Raw genomic sequence first — 13,405 nt, 5'->3', positions numbered from 1 at the left:
ATCCATGTTTTCCAAAGTTTTATTATGCTTGGATACTCGGAAAGCATCGAAAGACTAGTAAATCGCAATTACAATCAGAGTGTTGGTCTCTCAATATTCTCCTTTTAAGTCTCCAAATAGGCAATGAAAAATAAAATAAAAATTCTTGAAGCAGTCCAGACTAAAGAGGTAACGGCCGAATTACAGTCAGACCAACTAATGCGATGACCAGTATGCGATCGCATATTATGCTGGAGAACTGGTCTTTCGTGTTCAAAGCCACTTTTGTTCCGAGAGCGCTATGGACATCCGTGAGAAAATCTGTAGTAATCACTGAAGGTAAGACGATGCCTCTCTCCCCCAAAATGGTAGATAGGCAATTTATTTCTTTAATTCTGGGTGTGTCCTCTCCTTTTATACATTTTCAAGATTCCAGGGTGAAATGATGCATCTGTGTTTCGTCACAAATGGCAACACCGATTAAGAAAATGCTGGTCTTTTGTGTCAATGTTCCAAATGCTGCAAATTTGTAACTATGTTTTTCAGTTGAAAAGAAGTCACTGTCTCAATACCAAAACGTGACTAACTTTGCTTAATGTTCATAAAATATTGAGTTCACATTCCCACAGAAAGATGCGTGTTTCACAATTTGGAAAAATCTTATGAGTCGATTTTTCAAGGACCAAGTAACGAATGTTCACATGAATGACTGCCATGGACGTAGGGATTCTACCTCGGCCGGAATCGTCTTGCACTGATGTATGGCCATTTTTAAATCGTTTGATTCAATCAAATATTTTACTACGACTGAGTAAATCATCATACTATTGTATGTTTAAATCTTCATTAATTCTGGCGCTTTCACTTACAAAAATACAAATTGTTTCATGTTTACACGTATCTTTCAACAAATAACTCGCATTATCTTGTGAAGTTAGTGCAATTTGGTGAAATAGCTGACACTTGTATCTTGAAAGCATTATTAATAAGCATGCGCTAGGATCTACGTATATGCTAGTGATACAAGCAGTCTAAGTTTGCCTCGATTGTAGTTACATACGCGCGATTCAATGTGAAAGTTTATCTCAACTGACTCACTTTGCAATTCAAAGAAAGATTAAACTGAGCCTTCTCATCAAGTTTTTTTCCCTTCTTTCTTTCTTTCTTTCCTATGATTTTCATATATAGAAGTCTGATCAGGATATATGCGAAGAATTGCGAAATAGTACTCGCCTCAAGCAATGACAGCACCATCGATGTTAGACAAAAACTGACTGTCGTTTAAAGAGAGAAAAACTGAAAAATCCATTAGACTAGCAACAGACCCGTTATATCTGTAAATGGGTGGATTATTTCCTATTTTACTTGGTAATAAAATCCGAGGGATGTTCTTAAGGTGTGGTTCTGTCTTATTCATGTAAATATGGATCTGTCATCTGGAACTAGTTGGCAGCACCTATACGAATCCCATACATAACAGAGGTCAACAACCTCTGAACACTCCAGAACTGAACCCTTTAACAACCACGTATTCTTTCACCTCAGGAAATCAATCTTATGTGACGGACAAAGCCGCTACATCTCTGCATATATATTACAGTAGTTAATTACATTAAGCTGTACAAGCGTATATTTGTTTCATGGGTGTGTGTTTCATCCAATGTAACCTTAAACTTCCACTTATTCGTCAAGAACTGTATACAGCAGTTGTTTTCAGTTCTTTAATGTACCACGGTTGAAAGGCATAAACACTGGTCTTACGACTGCGTTTCATTCGCAAACATTGATTAGCTACAACCGATTGAAACATACTGATTCTTCTAGCCATCCTCGCATTGCGTTGGTGGTTTTTCTTGGTCGGCCAACCGACACATATCGCACAGGACAAAATTTGTCACTGACTAAAGTCTTATTTCAAGTACATTTTATCAGTGAATATTTAACTACCGGCCTGTTCAGTACAGTAGCACGGCAAGCATATGCCTATCTTATACGTACATTGAATCTATTGTCCTGATAATACTATTACAACTATGAATTTTTAAGCTCAATTGTTTGTGGGGAGGTGTCTCTTCACTATCGTTGAGTTTTGTAGCAATCTTCTTCAAGAACACTAAATGCATTCCGGATTATGCTACAGTAAGATTAATGCACGCGTATGGCATTTCGTTCACGCATGTTACATGTGCATTCCAACATGTGATCAAAGTAGTTCGAATTGTACCCTGAACAGTCTTCCACATTCGGTACTAAGTTTGAAAACAAATGTCCCAATAAAGTTAACAATGAATAAAGTTAACAATTTCGACACTTGAATTACAGTATTTAATAACCGTAGAATTTTCAGTTATTCGTAAAGACATGAACTATTACTCACTGGAATAAACTGCTGCATGATCAAATATCAACTGTAACCTTAGCTTACCATACGTCTTAACATTAAATTATCGGAATTTTTGATAACTCTCATCTTTATTGGCGATATCATTTAGAATATCAACCGAAAATCTAATTCACATTTCTTGGCTTTAATACTGTTTTGATACCAGTGTGCTATACTCAACTGATTACCGATTTCCATACCGAACATCACATTCGAATTCCTGCTCAAAATGTGTACTTTTCCTATTACTATCCTTTTCCTAATTTGTGCTCCAGTCAATATTTTTGATTTACTAAAAATTTAAAAAGGGATATCAGCAAAGAAGCGAGTTTAGATAACTTTTGCTCTGATCACAGAAGTATAGTATTCGTGCAAATACTCGCATAAAGTGATAAAATTCAAGCATTAAGAAAGACAGAAATAGTGATTTTACAAGACTCGTGTGCGATAAAAGGCAAACTTACCAACACAAAATAACAATTTTTACACACAACTATCTTCTTATTTCCTTGACCGCTGTCTCGCTTTCCGTGAATTCCAGTAATGTCTGATGCAACAATGAAATGCATCGAACTAGATAATTAACATCTTAGAAGTACAACAAAACTGATACTATTACATTTTAATGTAAGAAAATAAATATCAAGTATTAGTTTAAAATATAGGGACGAAAAGTAATAATTGCACAGATGATAATAATGTATAAAGATTTTCAGTTCGATAATTCTCCTGAGTTCTTACACGCAATATTACGTTTCGAATGATTGGTTTTTAAAGTGTAAATTGTAGTAAAAACATGATTAACATGTAATGGCATATGCAACAGTTTTGAAGTCTCAGAATTATTATTATTACTTACAAGAAGCACAAAGGATAGCAGGTATTATAGTGGTCTGTAAATTTCAGAGAGAGAAAACGTGTGTGTATTTATTAGAACTACTTTTAAGGTCAATATTAGAATTTGGATCGGTAAATATAGGACTTTTATGGTTTAAAATAAAACTGAACTACAATCCATATAATTATGAATGTTAGAATGATTATTGGGATATAGAAAGTCTTACTAACAGAAAAGTTTCTACACAATTTGCATGAAACACACACTGATTTGAAAGTGCTAAATTACAGATTAGGAAACTGTACGATTTTAATTCTTTTACGCTGAAAATCTGAAATTAAAAGAAAGAAAAAAAAATTGTTTTGTTTAATTTAGACCAACTCGAGTAAGCACGGTAAAATTTTATGAGACCTAACTGATTAGATAATAACTTTACCAACATTCAGCTAAACCGTAATTTTAAGACTACTGTCCTTATTTTACTGTGTCAATTAGATTGAAAACTTGAATATTTTAACAACATGATAAATACATTATTCTGCTTAATTGACTTTTATCTACATTATTTTATATTAGTTTTTCCTCTCTCTTATTACATTATTATTATTATTATTATTATTATTATTATTATTATTATTATTATTATTTTGAGCCCTAAGTTACTATGATGTTCTGCTCTGATACCACAAAATTTATTTTTAACGACTACATTAATTTATTTCCACTCTCTGTACTCAAACTACGGAAATATCAATATATATCATTAACAGTGTGAAACCAACGTTCTAACAATTACATTTTCTTCTTCCTTTCCGTTGTCTCATCACCATTTAGAGACAAGTCACAAGTATTCCAATTTGATAGTGCTAAATGGAAAATGGAAGAAAATACGGAATTATTTCTGTGGATGTAACTGGCACCACCAAGCACTGGCGACTGATTAAAGTGATGTAGAGATAAATCAGCGACTGCGACATGTAGGTTTAATGGAAGAACACTCGTCAAAATCGTAGTATAACAACTTATGAAAATCCTTAACATTACAGTAGTTTCAATAATTTGAAATGGTTTGTTTGTCGGTAAGAGTGGAAACAACTGCTAAATATAGCTTATTAAATACTAAAAACTCCAAGGTTGTACCCAAATATTTTGGAAAATCAATACAAACAGATAGACGTTGCTAGAACTAGGTAACTAGGTTACTTCCTTAAAACAAAGATAAGAAGCTCTCAACAGAATTTAACGTTCCTTTTCGGCACCAAGGTTACATTAAAAAAAACTAATGTTAACGTGAGATTAGAACTCCATGTACAGTCACTAAGAATCGAATACTAGAGAGGTGCACACACAAAGACGCGTGCTAGCAGCTCTCACTCGGTAGTACTTTTCTTTGTAGATTACGTAAATATTTGTCGTGACGGGGACATATAGCCTTGATGCTGAGGTCCCCATTGATTCCCCTACTCATTATTCAATATGTGAATTGAAACACCTCATGCTAAAGCTTCCAGTTACTTTCGAATTAAGAATGAAACAATACTTTCTTTTTAGTTTAATCTTCCATGATTACGCTTTGAGGTTAAGTGAGACGTTTATGATGAGATGGACGATAACGGTGGAATAAAGAAAGTGGGAGGAAACAGGAGAACCCCGAGAAAAACCACTTGGCGGGAGCTGGGATTGAACCAGGCATCCCATGCACCAGAGATAAGCGCTGTAACATTAAGCCACAAGAATGAAAAGCACTGAAATTACTAATTTTAAAATTGAATAAATCTAATCTTATTCAACTACTATTTCGTTTCTGCATTCAACTATATTATTGCTACATACTCTCACTTAATAAAAATACGTAAATAAAGTCCTTAAAGATTATCATTCACAGTACCTAGCTTTGAGCTTGTATGATTTTGCTTTCGGTGAACGTTCTCAGTATAAATCTTGAAATCTGATAGACGTGTAGGATGACCCAAAATCCATGTCACCGTTCGACCGTTCATCATTATCTGCAAGACCTTGGATACTCGGTAAATGCGTACTCCATGCATTAACGCCTGAACAGAAGCAGCAGTGAGTGAACATCTGCAGTTCCCTGCTCACAGATTTTAGTCATTTTTGAGTAGAATGGTGGTGAGATGAAAAGTGGACTTTCTACTGTAACATTATACGCAAACGTCAGTGGGCCGCATGAACTGTGTCAAAATAGGATCGCCACCTTTGCAAAGTGATGTTAAGTGTTTTGTGGAATATCCATGATATAATCCATTTTGAACTCTTGCCACGTAGCCAATCAATGAAGATGTCTACTGTCAGTAGTTTGAGCGCCTACAGAGGTGTTCTGTTCTGATTCGTGCACGGGTGTGCTCATCCAGTCATAACTGCACCCACACACGGCTAGGATCTGTACTAAGATCGAGAAATGTGACTGTGGGAAAACCTCCAACCTGGAGTTTTCACCGATCTTGCATCAGTATCTTTTTCGCAGTCTGCGAAACCATCTTTGCGGCAAAACGCTGCAAGTTGAGAATGAAGTGCGACGAACAGTAACTCAGTTCTTTGCTCCTGAAACCGGTAACTTATTTCAGTGGGGAATTCAACAACTGTTTGACAGATAAGAGTGTTGTGGAGTCCGATTGAGACTATTTTCCAGGTAGGTTATCGTTCTTTTCCTCACAGTGCAAAAATACGACAGAAATTCTAGTCTTGATTTCCCTGACTAAGTATATTTTCCTTGACCCACGACATTGCGAACCTTAATCATTTATGGTTAAGGAAAAAAATAATTAAAAAAAAAAAAAAATCAACCTTTATCATCCTCATAGCATCCAACGTTATTTTTATTATTTTTAAAATACTGTATAAGCTTACTTCCTTCATTTAAGTACTTGCTCTGACTCAGACGTCCTGTATCTGGAATACAATAATACAGTAGTACCAGACAATAATTATAAATTAACGATATTTTAAATTCGGTATTTTGAAGATAATCAAACATGAACAAGTAAACATGTATCATAATTTGATTCTCTACAACAAACCTAACATTTTTCCCCCTCTGTAGCATTTGAGTTTTATTATTATTTGATTTGCTTTTCAGTTTAACCCTCTACCTAATACTGTGCCATTTCTGGCACATACCGATTTGTTCCGAATATGTACACACTGCACTTCCTTCGAATGCAGGTCCTTTTCCCCTGTTCACAAGGAACAAGTTATTCAGTTTTTGACTGCTATTAATACACTGCGGTAAATCTGTAAACTAGACAGCAGCGAGTGTTCCAATGTCAAAAGGAATTTAGCCTGTTACACAACGATAGAAGACTTTTTTTTCTTTTTCGTCACGAAATAGTAATTTCCGCCCAAAAGGAATAACATTCCTATTGTTACTGTAATATTTAGTTCAATTTACAATAGTTTGTCATCAATATTTGCAAACAAAATAAAGCAATGTGTTTGTGCCATATTGGGCACACTGTACAATAAACTCGTCTTTTGTAGCGCTTTGTCATATATTTTACGGGAGGAAAAGGGGGGGGGGAAGTCCAATGGAAGATAATCTAGCAGTAGATGAACAAATATGTGCTTTCAAATGATGAAACCCCCTAAAACCATATAATCCATAAAAGCAATTTGTTGTTTTCTTCATAAATAAACTGAACTGAACAATTCGTGCACTTTAGGAATGATTTTTCCATTGCATGTTGATCTTTTGCACTCATCAGTAACTTCTGGCAATAGCTCATTTCCTCCATTCTTACATTTGTCACAGGTACCGGTACTCTTGGTATAGCAGCTCAATGTATATTGTGCCATAGTGGTACGTACTGATATCCCACATTTAAAAGACTGCTGGTGATTTACACTAACATAATACAATTTACATTATACAAAAGATTAGTAAAAATAGAATAAGTACGTAATTTACTTCAAATTCCATAATTCATGCCACAGAGGGTTAAACCATTTGGGACTCCTCAAGTTTCTTTACAGGTAATTTTCTTTTTCCAGTCTTTCTTTCCTTCTTGAATCTGGTCTAATTCTTTTGAGGTATTCCTTCGTATCTTGTGCGGGTAGCGAAAAATATTCCCTGAGTCTTCTGCAAAATACAGATTTCAATGGCTCTCTACCTATTCCGGAAGCATTTCCCTATCTCGTTTTAATTCCTCCCTGACTTATAAAGTTAATGTGATCCCTGTAAGACTACTGCTTGACGCAAATAACTGTTTAACTTCAGTGTTTGTTTTCAAATAAATATCTTGGACAAAGTTCATAGGAATCAAAACTTTCCTGCCTATTCCCAGTATTATGTCTGTAAATATAGATATAAGATAATAGTGAGCAGAATGCATCATGTGTGCAATAAGTCAGACGTTGGAGGTGCATAATAGGAGAATCCCTGATTTTAAAAGAACTATTGGAGTCTGACGGTTGCTGAAAATTGCTACAAAATTATCTAAGACTTCAAGAATAATTATAGTATTTTCTTAATGACAATTGGTTTCTTTGTCACCTACAAATACAAGTCATCAAGGACTTATCACGTTTTAGTCACGATTCATCCTATTTATCATTGCACAATACTTTATACAAGGATCCGCAAAAGATTTTTGAATTAGACTTTTAAACGTTTGTATGCACGTCAACTTTTCGCAAAGAATTTATTAATATTCAAATTTTGAATGTTTCGTAAGAAAATATTCACCTAATTAAACGTTTATCAGATTATTAAAAGTAATAGGAAACACTTAATGTTTCACTGAATGCTATCAACTTCTAAATATTTTAAGTTAAGCAAAAACTGTACCATATCTTACGAAGTAATTTCTAGGCTGTCTTGACTAGCAGGTAAAATCATTTTTCATTAATAGTTGAATACTTGTCATATAAAAATTCATGAACACGTTTAAACTTTGGAAAATTAAACTAGTCTAAATCTACAAATTACAACACTCCAGTGTTAATTTTGCAGCTGCATCAACAATCACTGTGAATATGCATCATAATCTATTTCCTGATTGGCTTAACTAAGAATATAAAACATTTTTTATCAGGACCACAGCGGGAAGCAAACTTGAATCGCATCTTTCATTTTGCATGAACATTTATATCGTTTCACATTAATAATGATTATATTCAAGGAAACTGACAACTAAAAAATATTCAAGGATACTACAACGCACATATGCATTAATACTATTTTTAGTGGTTAGTTCTGGACATTTTAGTTAGTTGAAAAACACTGTTAATAAACTTGTTAAGTTTTCTCTTGTACGTTAGTTAAATAATACAATGCACATACCAGAAACTAATACTTAGCAACACCAAAAAGCACAAACTATAATAAATTTCGAAACAACTGTATCAGTATACTGAAGCGATTTTTATTCTTAATACAGATCAAAAGTTTAATCAAATTAAAACTTTTAACGTATTATCAACAGAGCGAAACATAGACAATGTCTTTTGAAAATATTTGATCAGATTTACGCCTACTATAGTGCGAACACTGGTTTTAGGTAATTATTTCTGATTTTACACTTTATAGAGGAAAATAATGTTAAGAATTCTGGAACACATTTTTAATCCTAGAATAATCCATTACTTCCAAACAAATTCCACAAAGAAAGAAAGCTAATCTACGCCAGAATTTATTAGTTTCTTTGTCAGTTTAGGTTATTAATAGTAGAAGCAAATAAGCCATTTCAATAAATTTATTGAACTTAAACGTCAAAAACAATCAACTGTAAGTGCTTTCAAATTATGGTCAAGAAGTGTGTGTCACACTGCTACATCAGCAACTGAACAAATAAAAGCAATTTCGGTAAACTTCCTTCCAAGGCAAAAATGTTAATTTCATTACGTATGGGCAGGAATAAAAACAGCTTACCTAGGTAATGCTAGCAGCGGCCTTGGACTTCTATGTGTATGCTCTCTAATTCTAGATCTCACACTACTAACGAGACAAAAACGGAACAATGTAGACATTTAAACTCTTCAAAATCAAACAAAAATAAACAAAAAAAAGACATTTACAAAATAATAAAAAAATTATATCTCTGTACTAATTACCGAAGACTGAAGTATTTTATCACTGAAATTCTTGCTAATGCTCTTATAACGTCCAGTTTATCCTACTCCAAACCATGAACAACACACAAAACTACTGCATAATTTAAAATAAGCTTTCTGCGCGGACATTAAAAAAAATGCACACGAGAAAAAAGAAAAAGACTTCAGAAAGACCACGAAGTATGCTAACTATATATAAACACAGTATGTTTAAAAAACAGCAAAGCATTTTGACGCAACATTGATAAGTATTCTCTATCTGCACAAATGGTTTTGCTCTGCATTATTTCACTCATTGCCTTTTAACAGCTTGTAACAAGCTCCGAATACAGAAATAATCAGACTTTTGCTGTTGTTCAAGCACCACCTAACGCAGATGCTCACAAGGTAACTGAGTGCGCATAGTTCACCTTACAACAAATAAACTGCATTAAATAGTAACTGTAACGCAAATGTGTTATGCCAAAACCTGTCATTATTTACACTTACATATCTACATCTTGTACAAAATCTTTCCTCAACCAATAAAAGATAACTTCTATGTACAGTAACTCGCCATTTCAACTTGAGGAATCCAGAATTCCGTCCAGATGTTAACATTGGTACTTTTTTCTTAACTAATTAAGAAACGAACATTTTTCACGTACTTTTCAACTTAAAAAAAATAATCTCAGATTTGGTAAAAATCATGATCTTGAACAACATAAAAACTACTGATATCTATGGATCTAATGTGCTGACCATGTTGTATCTTAATAAAAAGACTGTGCTTTACTCACAGGATTTGTGTTATTTCTATTTTCAGGAGAGTTTTATATTTGCCGTTTCAACAGTGAAATGGTCGCCCGGCTTGTTAATAAACACAGTTTAAGGTTTCATGTGTGATTGATCTGGAGGTTTCTGTTGAGAATGACTTGTTCCAAAGAATACGGAAATTGTTATGAGGACACCTAACTCATTTCCATACGAATATGAATAAAATGGCAAAGCTGATCATCGCAATATTGTAGTTTTATCAAGGGACAGTCTGGTATATTAAATAAGTGAAAACTTTATTCTCTATTACTTTATCTACTTTCACTACAAGGTAAAAACACACAGTCACATAATGATATAATTTATTTAAATGTCATTCTGAATTACATTTCACTTCAAACTATTGATCAAATTTATTCAGAATGCGAACAGCCATCGTAAAAAACTAATATAAATACCAATTATATTTTTAATGAACTGTTAACACTGCAGCAACCTAAATAAATATTAACTTCATTCTCTCAGTTCAAATGTAACTTTTCAGAAGATTGAGCAAGAAGTAAGACAACAATTCTGTTTCAATGTTTCTTGGACAATCGTGATTCTTTAGGGCGAGCCTTGTCACTGACAGGTGTAGCTGCTTTGTTCTCCCGAGTGTTCCGACTTTTGCTAGACTTCGAGTCTTTACCACTTGACTTTCTGACATCTCTACAAGCAAGAAAGTTCATATACTTATTTTTATTTGTTCGTCACAAAAATTACTGAAGTTATTACTATTATTATTGTAAGAATTTAACTATTCTAAATTTGGTTATGTACAAAGAAATTTAGGCAATTACATATTATTTTCTTCAACTTTAAGCGTTATCATCAACCATTCCAAATTTTTAACCTACTTTTATTCCAATAATACACTCACTGGGTTTTCTGCCATTATCGAAGAACACTTAAAAAACACCTCAATAATGCTGATGGAACAGCTAGTAAAACGATTGTCCTGACAGAAGAAATGTAATTAAAATGACATTAAAACTATACCAATTTGTTTGAAATTTTAAGTACTTATTTCTTCAATCTGGATCCTATTCAACCGGAACTACTTTATTTGAAAGCAACTTAATGTAGCCAACAAGATCAATCATAGTGCATGGAACTGAACGCATAAAACAAGATGGAAATATACGCAACGACGATTGCTAAGCAAAGTTTTCTGCCAAAATTATACTGAAAAAAGAAAGAAAAAAAAAAGCACCTGGAAGGAACCGTTCGATGTCAACGTAATTTTGAACACGTGAATACCATCGGCGGTAAAGTATTAGAGTTGCAATGTATGATGACTAGAACGGCAACCAGTGAGCATGAGTGCTGTCACGTGACCATGTTATCACGCCGTTGTGGTACATCAGGAGTACATGGCGTCAGATGGTTTGTGAGCACTGAAGAATGGTTGAATGCTGCGTGCTCATGAGTGACAACATTTCCAACACTTGATCCATTTTGATAGGAGGTGGTAACACATGATAATCACAGCTGTATGACACCCTTCCCAACAAAATCAGAGCATGCATCCAAGCCAGAGGGGGGGAAATATTTTACTAACAAGGGACCAGCTATGTGCTCGTACTGCCAACTTGTACGTTTTATCTGATTTTTGAATAAACCATATAACATGGAATAAAATGAAGTCACATCTGAAATAAACTCTCATAATCAGGTTGTGACAACACTAATGTACTTTGGTGACCGTTCTAGCTATCACAGACTACTGCAACTCTAAATAACGTACCATAGTATGCATACGATATTACGCACGGATAGGAAATTACGTCAACATCGGACGATTCTTTCTAGGTGTGTGTGTGTGGGGGGGGGGGTCTGTCTATACGGAAGTTAAGATATAGAAGAGTACAATTTAGTTAAGGCAGATAGTATATGACACGATTATGTGATTTTCGTCGATGCATGGAAAAATAAATCTCAGAGCGAATATATTTGGAAAGGCAACCGAATTGTAAAAACCTCGTCAGATATTGAAAGAATTAGGCCTGAAACAGACTTAGTTGGAATTGTGCATTTTCGAGGAGAGAGAAAAATGTAATTTCTCCTCTCCTCTCTTTTGCAAGTTGCAAACTGGCAGATAAGTAGTTTGAAGTTCGAGTTTTGAGTAGTTAAATTATCTGTCGCTTATTTGAAGAATTATGGACAATATCACAATGTTGTGTGTTTGTAAAGGAGTCACGAGGTGTAGTTGTATTTTGAACTCCGATTGATATTCAAAAAGAATTGGTGGAAGTGTATAGCTGAACTTAGAACCTTCGCCAATCACTGAAGAGGCCCCAGTAAAGCAGCGCTGGTTTCCATATTGTTGACAACTTTCCGAAAGCAACCACACAGAATGTGAACAATGAATTTTGAATCTATACCACTAAGAAGAAGTAATTTTTTAAATATGTATATTAATGACTGGATGGATAGGTATATTTATATAATAAAATGTAAAAGTGCATATTTTTACGCAATAATTTTTAATAAAATTATATATTTTTTCTTAATGTTTGAGTGTATAATAATGTTTGAAGTCCGCAACATTTCATTGATTAGCTTCTGTCAGTTTAATTACGCATTTTTTTAAAATTCTTGTGTATATGATTTATCTTTCTTCTGATGTATAGTAAAGAAGCTTCTGTTTGGTCCAGTTGGCGTCTAAAGCTTTTTTACTAATTGTTTATTTCCACTAAAAAAACGAGAAATTCCTTTACTTTATCTTAGACGAAAAGGAGGATGGTATAGTTAGCTTTTTCGAAATTTATGCGGAAAACTGCGTGATCAAGATGACAGAAGTTACTTAGTGAAATATTCCTGACTTCAAACTTCATAACGTACTCAAACAAGGTGTATCTATTTAGTACTGAACCGAAAGAAATTATTGGTCTTTTGAGACTATATAATCTGCAGTTGTCGTATATTAAAACAGAATATATCGTTCGCGAAGTTTTCCTAATACGCATTGTGATTGTTACATCTGACTCACTGCTTTCCATTTCACTACTTTCGTCATATACTTATGAATTCATAGCAAACTTCATTAAATAAATAAATAAACAGTGATAATTTTCTAAACGGTTACCTTCCATCACAACCTATTTTTACTAGTGCGTAGGTTAACAAGTAATAGGCAGGTAATGTTAACTTACGCTGATGAAGCAGGCGTGTTTACCCTAGAAGTTCCGAAGTATTGGGTTCTATTAGGTTTCAGGAAACGGTGATGGCATATGGAACCACGTTCACAAAAGCTTTCCTTTGATTTCTATTCTTAGTCAACTGGATCCTTTTCAACTTTATATTCCTATTTCTGCAAGATCCCTTTTAATATTGTTCTC

The 13,405-nt window shown here is 34.0% G+C and overlaps 1 protein-coding gene across 6 annotated transcripts in view; it reads right to left on the bottom strand.

Moving 5' to 3' along the window:
• The window catches only part of LOC145668825 (myeloid leukemia factor-like), a 133,315-nt gene that overhangs the window by 27,762 nt on the left and 92,148 nt on the right, over positions 1-13,405 (bottom strand). For 2 of the 6 annotated variants that reach the window (XM_081737002.1, XM_081737000.1), the window contains exon 6: positions 9,088-9,153. The exons of 2 other annotated variants lie outside the window; for them this stretch is intronic. In XM_081737002.1, the coding sequence (XP_081593128.1) occupies positions 9,088-9,153 (66 nt within the window). Of the gene's footprint in view, positions 1-9,087; positions 9,154-10,370; positions 10,734-13,405 lie in introns of those variants that run through there. 2 more of the 6 variants (XM_081737001.1, XM_081737003.1) reach the window with 2 other exon arrangements.

This window comes from Thermobia domestica, chromosome 13 (genome assembly GCF_964235325.1).
Source record: "Thermobia domestica chromosome 13, izTheDome1.hap1.1, whole genome shotgun sequence".
Lineage (NCBI taxonomy): Eukaryota > Metazoa > Arthropoda > Insecta > Zygentoma > Lepismatidae > Thermobia > Thermobia domestica.
Note: the sequence above shows the minus strand (reverse complement) of the source record. Positions and strands in the feature narration are given on the sequence as shown.